At 37.3% G+C, this 12308-nt stretch overlaps 1 protein-coding gene across 2 annotated transcripts in view; it reads left to right on the forward strand.

The window, feature by feature from the left end:
• The window catches only part of FER (FER tyrosine kinase), a 166579-nt gene extending 160173 nt beyond the window's left edge, over positions 1–6406 (forward strand). For both annotated transcript variants that reach the window (XM_074569590.1, XM_074569591.1), the window contains 2 exons: positions 1313–1435; positions 5624–6406. In XM_074569590.1, coding sequence (XP_074425691.1) covers positions 1313–1435; positions 5624–5766 — 266 coding nt within the window. In that variant the 3' untranslated portion in view covers positions 5767–6406. The remainder of the gene's footprint in view (positions 1–1312; positions 1436–5623) is intronic.
• Positions 6407–12308: the final 5902 nt, after the last annotated feature.

Consider the following 12308-nt stretch of genomic DNA (forward strand, 5'->3'; position numbering starts at 1 on the left):
TAATTAACTGTGCAGAACTTGTACTTTCTTTAAAAAATACCCTAATCACCTATCTTGTAGCTACTGAATGACTTGAATGAAAAGTGTTAAATTACTGGATGCCAAATTCTGAAGAGAATTGATCCCTAGAGAAGAAAACTCATCTTACTACAAAGAGCATGGTGAATGTCCATAATTGCCATCTACGAGGCACACAAGCTAATGTAGCGCAGCTGGAAGCGATACTTAGTTTAACAGTAAACTGAACCTTCTGACGTAAGAACAGTTGTCATATCACCAACTGTCACTATAATTTACATCTGTTTTCCTTTTTTCTAGTCAGAAGTGCCTTAGTTTGGTTTGTTTAATGATTAGAGCTGAACAAACAGTACTTTCACAAGCATATGTGTATTTTAAAGACTAAAACCACACATATTAATTTAATAGTATGGAACAAAATAAACCAGTCATGAAAAATGATGAAGGTACTGTTGAAAATGGATTTTTAAGGTAACATTTTCATAGATCCTGCTGCAAAGGGCTAGGAGCCTTAACTTTCTGATGTGAATCCATCCTTCTTAATGAGAATTCATCAGGGACAATAGAAATGCCTCCTCTGAGTTTTCTCCTTCTCCCATAATATAAAGCTTTCATTGCACAAAGAGGTTTGGAATTAAATTATCTATCAGTTATCTATTTTGCTATCTCTGAAGCATAGTTGAAGATAATGGAAGCAGCAGGTCAGATTTTTTTTTTCTTTAACTGATTGGGTGCCTCAGTTCTTCAGGGTCCAAATTAAACAAGTTGAAGCAATTATACTTTCATTTTCAGAGAACAGTTTCTCAAAGCGTGAAAACCAGGCCCTCTTTGCAGTTCGCTCTTCTCAGAATACTCATTGCCAAGCTATATTAGGGAACTGGGAAAGGTAATTTTTTGAAAGTATCTTTGGAATTGAAAGCAATTCTAAACAAGGGATGGGGGGGAACCTAACATTTTTCTGTCCTTTTATGTTAAAAAAACCCAAAATTTTACATTAAGAAGGAAAGAAATTCTTAACTTGCGTGAAAAATAACTGATGTGGTAAGGTCTGACAAATTGTAGAACTTTAAGTTAGTTTATATTATTCGTAGCCATTGACCTTAAGACAATTTGTTTATCCTCTGACATACAGGAAACTGATTATCTGCAGAAGGTATTATTAGTAGCTACAGCTTTGTTCTGCTTAAAGCTTGCCAGTGCAACACTTTAACTTTACAGTAAATTTGGGCCCCCAATTATCTGAAACATTAGTTTCTCTGCACATTAAGCTGTGTGTTTTCTCTCATTTTTTTAGGGAGATACACATCTGAGAGTGATGTATGGAGCTTTGGAATCCTCTTGTGGGAGACCTTCAGTTTAGGAGTATGTCCGTACCCTGGAATGACCAACCAACAAGCACGAGAACAAGTCGAGAAAGGTAGTTATTCATGCTGTATAGATCCATAAGGATGCAGTACATATAGTATAAAATAGCAAAGAAATACCACCCAGGTTATTTTTTAATTGCTGAACCTAAGATTCTGGGAGTAGTAGTGTGGTATATAGGCTGCTTGAAAAAAGGAGTAGACTGACCAGTGACTTAAAGGACGGAAGACATACAGCACACTGACTTTCATTGTTGCAGAACTAAAAGGTGAGATGGAGAGGAGGGATTTACTGCTATGCAAAGCAGAGGCTTGACCAGAATGCATTATTTAAGATTATGCTAATACAGGTATAAATATTCTAAACTGCCAGAAGAAAAAAACTGTATCATTCCATCTTCTCTGTTAAAGCACTTCAGACAAAAATTCAGCAATTATGGTGGAGAATGGTAAGCTAGTTGAGCGTTGAAAGCCACGTCTCTCTCTTACAAAATTATCAAAAGGCTTTTCTTTAAAGTAGCAAATAACTGTGAGCAGGATTTCAGGACTTTGATTTATTTTCATTATCTTTAGTGGCATTTCAGAACTGTTCCTTCTCTACATAGTTCTACTGTGTAATTCATAAACAGGTTCTAAGCTAGTAAAAGTGCTAAAAGATTTTTTTAAAAAAACCCAACAACTAGTTTGCTGACTTATACAGATTGCCAGTGTTTGTTATAAGCACTGTAGGTGACCATCAAAGTTTCTCCTTAAAAGGCCAAATCAAAAAATCCAGTGTTTTCCAGAGCAGAGGGATGTTTGTAAAAACACGTCTTACTACCTAAATACTAAGATTCTGTTGTAATCCAGTGAGAATAATAATCTCTTGAAATTGATGAAATTCAAACATTTAGAAGTGTGTTTATACTTTTTCAGTTATTTATATTGTGGGAGAAATAGTCCTGTTAGCCCATCAGTGATTATTTTTCCTCTTTTTTTAATGGAATAGTCATTTCTTTTATCAACCTGTTTTCTTGATTTTCAGTGTATAATAGCTCCTCTGTTCGGATAGTCAGCTAAGATGCTCCAGATTCTCTTTCTGATCTTATCTATCTCAATTACTCAGTCAGTAAGTGCATTCAGTGAATTTAATCACTTGAATGCTTGCTTTAAACCAGGGTAATTCCAATTCTAAATAACTATGTAGAATTCCTTCACTTTAAACACAAAAAGTAGTTACTGCTGTCACTGTTTTGAAGAACTAGTTTCTAGGGGAAACTGTGAAGGAAAGGATTTTTAGGTAGTTTCATATTATCTTGTCTATAAGTGTCCTAGAGCCCAGCCATTCTCCTTTGAAGTTCCATGCATTAATCCAGCATCTAGAGCAGATAAGATACAAGGAAGATAACAAAGGAAAAATATTTCTCAGATTTACCTGTTGTATGAGGCCAGGGTCATTTGTACTCTGCTTTAGAAAAAGAAATACAGAGACCTGTGCAGTAAGTTTGGAGTCACACAGCTGCATTTAGCTGTAGAGTCCTATGTGCCGACTCAGTTTGATGTGCACTGCCTCTCATTTGCTGAGAGCTGTGTGTGGTAAACAGTTCATGGAATCACGAAGTCACAGAACGGCTGAGGTCTGTGAGGACCTCTGGATGTCATCTGGTACAACCCACCTGTTCAAGCAAGTTGCCCAGGACCATTCCCAGATGTCTTTGCATATCTCCAAGGATATCTCCACCACCTCTCTGGGCAACCTGTGCCAGTGCTCAGTCACAGTCACAGTGAAAACGTGTTTCCTGATGTTCAGGAGGAACCTCCTGCGCTTCAGTGTGTGCCCATTGCCTGTAGTTCTGTCACTGGGCACCTCTGAAAAGAGCCTGGCTACATCCTCTTTGCACCCTCCCTTCAGGTATACAGGTATATCAATGATATACTACTGATAAGATGCTCCTGAGCCTTCTCTTCTCTAGGCTGAACAGTCCCATCTCTCTTAGCTTTTCCTCATAGGAAAGATGCTCCAGTTCCTTTACCATCTTCATGGCCCTTCTCAGGACTCTCTCTTCAGTATGTCTGGGTCTCTCTTGTATTGGGGAGCCCAGCACTAGATGACTACTTCAGGTGTGGACTCACCAGTGCTGAGTAGAGGGGAAGGATCAACTCCCTCAGTCTGCCGGCAATACTTCTTTTAGTGTAGCCCAGGATACCATTATCCCTCTTTGATGCAAGGGTACACTGCTGGTGTATATTCAACCCTTGGTGTCCACCAGCATCCCCAGGTCCCTTTCTGCCAAGCTGCTTTCCAGATGGGCAGTCTGTACTTTTTGTTCCTCCCCAGGTGCAGGACTTTGCACTTCCCCTGCATGAGGTTCCTGTCAGCCCATTTCTCCAGCCTGTCCAGGTCTTTCTGGATGACAGCACAGCCCTCTGGTGTATCAGGCCGTCCTCCCAGTTTGGTGTCATCAGCATCATTAATTAAGATGTGAAACAGGACTGAACCCAGTATTGACCCCTGGTGTACACCATTAGTTACTAGCCTCCAACTAGAGTTTATGGCAGTGATAAACTCCCTCTGGCACTCACCGTTCAGGCAGCTTTCAATCCACCCCACTGTCTGCTCATCCAGCCCATAATTCGATGGTTTCTTCATGAAACTCTTGTGGGAGACAGTGTTGAAAGTTTTACCGAAGTCCTCTCATCTACCAAGCCAATAATGTCATCATAGTAGTTCCTCAAGTTGATCAAGCATGACTTGCACTTAATTAATCCATACCTACAACTCCCAATTACTTTCTTATCCTTCATTTGTCTGGAAATCATTTCCAGCATTAGGTGCTCCATCACCTTCCCAGGGATCAAGGTGAGGCTGAGCAGGCTGTAGTTCCCTGGGTCCTCCTTCTTGAAGATAGGAGTGACATTTACTTTACTCCATTCTTCAGGCACTTCTCCTACTCATCATGATGGATGGAAGGTTCTTTGGAGTGGCCTTGCAGTGACATCAGCCAGCTCCCTCACCACTCATGTGTACATCCCATCAGGGCCCATGGACTTATGTATGCCCAGTTTGCTTAAGTATTCCCTGACCTGATCCTCTTCCACCAAGCAGATGTCTTTCTTGCTCCAGCTTTTCTCCCTGGTCTCTGGGGCCTGGGCTTCCTGAAGGACAATCTTGCTAGTTAAAACTGAGGCAAAGAAAGCATTCAGTACCTCAGCTTTTTCCATGTCCTGTGTCACCAGGTGCCCTACCTCATTCAGCAGTGGGACCGCATTTTCCTTGGCCTTCCTTTTGTCACCTACATACTTAAAGCAGCCCTTCTTTAAGGGCTTTTGTCTTTGACATCCCTGGCCAGATATGATCGCATTTGGACTTTAGCTTTCCTAACTTCATCCCTGGATGCTCGGACAATGTTTCCGTATTCCTCCCACAGTACCTGTTTTTGTGTTTGAATTTGTCCAGGAGCTCCTTGTTCATCTATGCAGTCCTCCTGGCATTTTTGCCCTACTTCCTACTCATTGGGAAGCTGCCTTTATAGCTGAGAGTACACCTCTTTGGTCCAGGGTATGGAAGATATGCTGGAATAGCCACTTATCTGTGGCTTCTGAATGATTAGCTGCTAATTTACTTAGTTGATGGTTTGTTCTCCTGCTCATCACCAAGTCAGAGACCTCCTGCAGTTGATGGCAGCAGAGAGGTTTGGAAGGCCACTGCCCCCCTAAGCAAATCTGAAGAGTAAGAGAGTTAAGATGATGGGAAAATATAAAAGTAAATTAAGAAAACAGGAGGCAGAAAAAATAAATAGATGAAGTGCAAATGTGAAGGGAACTTCTTAAGGAGACAAAAAAGGGAAGAGTCATGAGAATAAAAGTTGACCCATTTTGAAAAAAAGCAAAGAAATTTACTCCTATCTTAATGTTTATTCTTGATATCCTCAGTCAGGGGAAAAAATTAAGCACAACTAAAACCTAGAGGGTAGCTACTTCCTAAGGTACAGGAAACAAATCTACGCAAGTTGCTGCCCTTAGGGATGAGAAGCATACTGACAATCTACGATGCCCAACTTAAGTGTCATTGGTACTTGATCTTTGACTAGTTTAATAATCATCTATCTTGTATAGGTTATATATTGAAGACTTTCTTCATATTGCCCTGAAGATCTTTTTTAGTGCAATGATCTTGAACTTCACTCATTTCTTTTTATATTTGTCAATATGCATCAGTTTTCAATGTTAAACATTTCCCCCCCTTTTTTTTTGTGTGCCAGGCTACCGAATGTCAGCACCACAAAAATGTCCAGAAGAAATATATAAAATAATGCAGAGGTGCTGGGACTACAAACCAGAAAATCGGCCAAAATTCAGTGAGATGCAGAAAGAGCTGGCTTCAATCAAAAAGAAAGTAACATAGTGATAAACAACAAGCGCCAAACTCTATGTGTGGGACTTTATTTTCCAGTGAAGTAATTTTTTCCTCTCAAACACTATGCGTTTATACAACATTATTTGCAATATTCTTCTAGGATTACTTTGAAATTAACTGGTTTTTTATATACATGTGTACCATCTTGAATGATGTCTACACCTGCATTAAAGACATATATTACAAAATGTTATATACCCAGTCACAGTAATACCGTCATTTAGGTTACATGTAAATAGAAAAACACATACTATAGATTTAAGGGACTGTGGCTTCTATCTATTTTATGGCAAGTAACTGCTAGTGACATTTTTCAGAGGTTTTCTACTTTAAGCTGCCTTCTCACTCTGCTATCCCTGTCCCATATGTCAACACCAGCAGCACTGTAATGTGGTGACTGTCATACTTGTTGGCCTTAAAACTGAAGACAGTTTTGACAAGTATTTCAACTAGAAACTTTTATATTTTTTAAATTCTTTCTGCGACTGGTATTTTTAAGTGATACTTTGGTTTAAGAATGAAGGTTCGGTTTACTGAACAGTGAAATCCAGAATTTTCTTTTGTAGAAAACTGAGTTAATCGTGCATTTCTTCCCATACTGTAGTAAATACTTCTGACTTTTGATGTGATTTACTTAAGCCATGCTTTTTCTTCCTACAAAGCCATCAGAATTCAGTAATATATTTCCACTACAATGACTTATGCTTATTTAAGAAACAAAAAACCCAATATCACATCTTGACTACATATGTTAAGAAATACTGCAAATCATGTGCCTTCCAAAGAATATGTAAAAGCAGTAGGCCAACAGAAAGAAGTTTACTAATGATAGCAGCAGATAACAAATATCATTGAGCTTAGAGGAGTTAAAGAATGTGAATTGCTAGATTTGCTTTTGATCCTATTTTTTCCTTAGATTGCTAATAATTCTCAGAATGCAGCTGAAGCCTAAAAAGTTTGTGCTAAGCAAAAGTACATTCCATGCATAGTGTCCAAAGGAAAATACTACTTCTGTATGACATAAGGAAATTGTTCAAGAAGCCAAAATAAAGAAGTAAGTTTAAAGCCTCTGACAGGCTGAGCAAGGTAAAGTAGAAATACTAACCTTCTAACTTTTTTGAATCATTGCAATCAGATTTCAAACGACTGGGGATAGGCAAGTTTTAAATGCCACAACTAATAAAAACCTTGTATATATTTAAAAAAAAATCTGCCAGAAAGAATAAAAACTTACTAGGTAGGTGAGGGAGGAAGGGCACAGTTTGTTACTCTAGCTCTGGGTCCTCCTTGCAGCTGGAATTATTTTCTAGGGCCCTAGCTAGAAATAGGAACAAGTTACAGTATCCTGGTCTGAGTTCCAGAGTTAAGGTGCTTAAAATTTTTCTAAGAATTAACTAGAATTTTTTGGATTGAGGGATGTCAGTTGCTGCTAATGCAAGTAAGAAACAGGGGCTGTAAGTAACACAGCATCTGGGATGTTAATTAGTCCTATGTTTTATTGTTAAAGTGGGATTGAGATGTAGTGAAGTCAGTGGCTACATTACATTTTCATTTCTGTTCAGGTGACTTTTCTGTTGTCCACAACATTTTTGCTCTCTAAAGTGTATTTATAGTAGAACTGCGTGGTAATGTTTAAGGGCTATGTGTGACCAAAATATGTGTAGTCTAGAAGAGTTTGTCTGTTACATTGGAGTTAGTGTCCAAATAAAACAATGAATGATCGTGCTGGAGCACATCACCTGCATTTGAGGTGGAACTGTCAGCATCCAAGTGTAAGGAATGGTGAGTGCTTCTTGCATTTCTTAAGTGATTTTTTTCTTGGAGATAAGGAATCGTATACATACCCATGAAAGTATAGTGCTTAGAAAACTTGGTGGCATAAATTTAAACTTCCTTATAAGCATACTGGATATATTTACTTAGTTCTGTGCTTCCAGGTAGCCCAAAGATATTTTTCAAGAGCAATGTGAAACATTCATGATAGTTTGTATGCTTTTAAGTAGTACACAAAGTCTGTGCCTTAATTTGCCAGTACGCTAATGCAAGTACAAGTGTACTAAGATTTAAGGAATGTTCCACAGTAATTTGGAAAAATCCAAGATTCATCCAACAGCAGGTCCTTATGTATGCATCACTAAAATCTGCAAGTAAAGATAGCGGTGTCTCCTCTATCAGCATTCATAGCTTCTCTGGAGGATTAATATTCTTCTTCTATGAAAGAGGTGAACTGTTTCATTGTTATATGCCCTCTTGACACCGAAGAGATACTGTTTTATTTTTATAAAATAAAATACTGTTTTATTTGTCTTAAATTAACCGGTCACCATCCGGACTCTGACGTAAAGATTAAAATTGTACGCATATTTCACTCTGAAGTAGTTAGCATTTGTAATTCATATCGCACTTCTGTTTAAATTTAAAGACTTTTAAAATGTGGGATTTCTACAGCAGCAAGAAAATTTATTATTATTCCTGAAGTAAGTATCAATTCAGTTCAAAAATAATAACTCTCTGGGAGAATACCAGAATGAGTTTATAGATACAAAATAAATTTAAACACAGGTACATGTCTCTACAGTTATTTTTTTCTGTTTTCTTCTCATTAATTTGGCAGTTTGTGGCAGAACTTGTTCATCATGTCTGACTTGAAATTATTGCAATTACACGATTTAGGAAGTGGAATCCATACCTATAGATACTATTTTTAAGTTTTTGTAAACTTCTCACAGGGGAGTTCACAAACAAAACTGCCATACAATGAAATTTAAAAGAAAGACATGGTATGGAAGAACCAAAGCCGCCATATCTGCTTTCTGTGGACTTTTGATGACTTAGTCTTGCATTATTCACAGGTTGTCATTTGGCTCATGTATGGCCTTTATCCCACACAACTTACAAAAAAGTTAAAACTGAAATTCTTTTGCAACTGTAGTGGTTCGGGTTTGTTCTTACACCTGCATTGTCCCAACCTGGGCGAGCCTGATGGAATCCTGCATTTTTTACAATGTTAAATGGGAGAAACTGTGAATAGTGTTAAGGCTTTGGTAGAAATACCTCAGCCTGTTACATGAGATGGAATTCAACAGTTTATCTGTTATTTTCCTCTTTTTCCAAGGAATTTATCATTTTAAAAAAGATTGTTTAGAGGACAAAAAATGAATCCTGGTTTGTTTTCAATCGAAATTAAGCATATGTGTTAGCCTCAGAGTTCAGTCATCAGTGAAATCATATGGATTCAAAAGCATTTCAATTTTATGGAATTACAGTAGTGAAAAGTGTGTTGTCTGAAAAGAAATCTTACTTCAACAAAGTGTGATCTTGTAAAGTCAGCATCCCACCAAGACATTCTCTTTGCAATGTACATTGTCATAGTTTCTAATGAAACCAGTGAAGTAGTTTTTCATTTAGCAACTACAGGTAAATTGCATTTCTTTGTAATAAAAATCTGCCTTTTTGCAGAGTTGCCTAATATTTTTATTGGAAGTTGTTATTGGAACATGCATCACCAGAAGGCTGTCAGTAAGAACTGCAGTTATTAAAGTTAGCCTGATCCTATTGATGAGAAACAGAAAACTGGTTAAGGAAACATGAAGTTATTCATCTTAGGTATTTTTTCATCCATGTATTTGACTACCTGTTATGCTTAACTCAAATCCTACAACCACATCACTAAAACTTCCTGCACATCATTAAAATGACTATGAAGTTATCCATTTGTTTTCTAACTATTTTGTTATGCCTTTTTCGCCCATTTTGAAGATACTAAAGAAAAAAACACTTTCCTGGGGCTACAGAGTAACCAACTCTCAGAAGCATTTAACAATTTCTCCCCCTCCCCAAATTTTGCCAGATATGCTGCTGCACAGTATATAACAATATAACAGTAGTAATTAACTACTAGCCCTGTTCCAGTTCTTTCTGTCATGTCCTCTAAATGGCAGTGCCACTGACACACTTGAAACAGTGAAATATTTGAAGAGATGAGTCAGTGTGTAAATAATATCATCAAACATGACATTCAAAGCAATAGTTCTGAAAATGGCTGGTTGTTACAAGTGATGATAACTCATTATAAAGATGGAACAAAAAGGAAAAGACTAATTGAGAGAATCCACTTTCTATAACATCTGTCCTGTTTGTAGGCAATGGACGTGTTTGTTATGCCAGTGCATTTGGATTCGTAACATTTTTATGACTGAGCATAAAATAGTTTGCTATTAAAAAAGGAGATCACCAATTGATATTTTTTTTTCCTCAAGCACAAAAGGAGATGGGATATTGCTGGAAGCATTCTTGCTAGGCAAGTCAGGATATGTGGAGGAAGAATACCCCTACTACCAACCAAGGTACCTATTTTTTCCTTCTTAGAATCATATTCATGCAGTCCTTCACTTTCAGGAATACAGGACTTTAAGTAGTAATTATAAAGTACAGGGGAAGTCCAGTATTCCTGAAGTTCCAAATAACCATGAGTTTTTAAGAGTGATCTGGTAAATCTGAAACATCATCTCTGTTAGAAATGTTTTATTCTAGTTTCCTTCTGCACATTTACTGTAAAAAAAGGAGTCCTTAAACAATCATCAGTAACAACTTATAAGAAAAATGCATCAACCTCAGAAATCTATGAAGCTTCTTGAAGAGTAACTTCAGTAAAGGATATTTTTTGTAATCTACTAGAATTGCCCCAGGATAGCTTTCCTTTCTAAAAAGATGGGAAAAATATTAAAAAAAAAAAAGCTAAAAAGCTGAAAGCTCCCAAGTTGAAACAGAAGAATCCTTTCACTTGTCACATTCTGAACAGTATTTCAAGTATTGCCACAGTTTCTCTCCTGAAACTGATAATGCAGCTGTGATTTCCAGCTCTTACGTGCGTTTCAGCATTGCATACTAGTGCATTATTAACACCCAACTTTACATTCAGAGCAAGGAAAGAAAGACTGTCTCATTGAAAAGTATAGCAAGTTCTGCCTGGTAGCTCCCATGTTTTCCTTAGCTTCCACATTCAATTGTCAGAGTCATTGTGTTAATTATTATAAGCACCATGCAGAACAGCAGCTGGAAGCTAGACATTGTCTTTAAATCAGCATCTAATCCCCCAGAATTTCACACCTTTGACTCTAGAAGCTTACTTGGTTTTTGTTCTCTGTCAAATAAGCAAAATCAATTTCTGTATCTCAGCCTTACTACTAATCTATAAAACAGGAAGGTTCGGAGATATATTTACTGTTCTCTACAAGGGAATGCTACCTCCAGCAATAACTGTAAGTTACCCTTGCGTCCCTGTTATGTCCGTCTGTCTCTTTGACATAAAACTAACTGGAATGTATGTCCAGGTGTAGAACTTGGGTGTTAACTCAGAGTTGTTTCATTTTCAGGAAGTTGTATATTATTAGCTGTTTTAGAACACCATTTTCTCAGACATCATCTAGGCAGGACTTAAATTAGAATTTTCCGATGGTTTGTAGGATTTTTTGTGAGATGAAGGATTAATCAGATTGCTAGCTACATGCATTGTTATTTTGCAGATGTTTCAGATTATAGCTGTGAGAGTAGTTCATTTATAGATCTCAGATTATGTATGCCTTCTCTAAATTAAAAACTGTTAGCCGTACTTACAAAAAATGGATAAGTAAAGCCCTCAAATATAGTTGACTGAGGTCATAGAGTGAAAACAGAAGAGCCATGAACTACATTCTTTCTTCCTCTATCCTCACGGAATTGAATGCTTTGTAAATAAAACTTGGAATAACTGGCTTTGTGTTTATAGATAAATATGACCTGTGAACCAGTATGGTGACCCAGGACTCACATTGCTGCTAGCAAAGAAGGCTTGGAAAAAAAGTGTTTCTAAATTGCTACTATTTGGAACTGTCATCTAGTTTTAAAATTCCACATGTTTATAGATAAGTACATAATTTTTGCGAGTACAGTAAGAGAGACAGCACATGCTTCTCCATTGAAACCTTTCATCAATTTAAGGCAATTATGCTTTTTAAAAGAAAAATCAGATTGATCAGCGATTCCTTCTAGATTACACATGTTGAAAGTATGAGCCAGGACTTTCCACCACAAAAAACAGAAAGATACACACTACTGTCTTTATATACAGTCAGCTCAGTCTTTCTCAACATATAAATAATTCCATAATTGTTAAATGCATTAGTTACACAAAGTCCTTGGATTACTGAAATGTAAACTACTTCACTGTGATCTCTTGCTTCAATTATTAAAGAAACTTTCTGCTCTTTAAAAAGGGCTGCTGTAAATTTACGGTTCTAGCTGAGCTCTGTTGTAATAATCTGGCCTGTTGCATCTCCCAAAAGTTTCCTAATTCTGGTGGCTCCATGTACCACTTTTATTTACTTCAAAAAAGTTACCCTTGTGACAGTAAAGTTCAAATATATCCCTGCTTTTGTTTGACTCAAAAATACTGTAGTGATGTTGATACTTGGGGCAATGTGTTTGTATGAAAATTGAAGTAAGTATGAATCAAAGTGAAGCACATCGTTCAAATCATGTTTTTAATCATT

Source organism: Larus michahellis, chromosome Z (genome assembly GCF_964199755.1).
Source record: "Larus michahellis chromosome Z, bLarMic1.1, whole genome shotgun sequence".
Taxonomy (NCBI): domain Eukaryota; kingdom Metazoa; phylum Chordata; class Aves; order Charadriiformes; family Laridae; genus Larus; species Larus michahellis.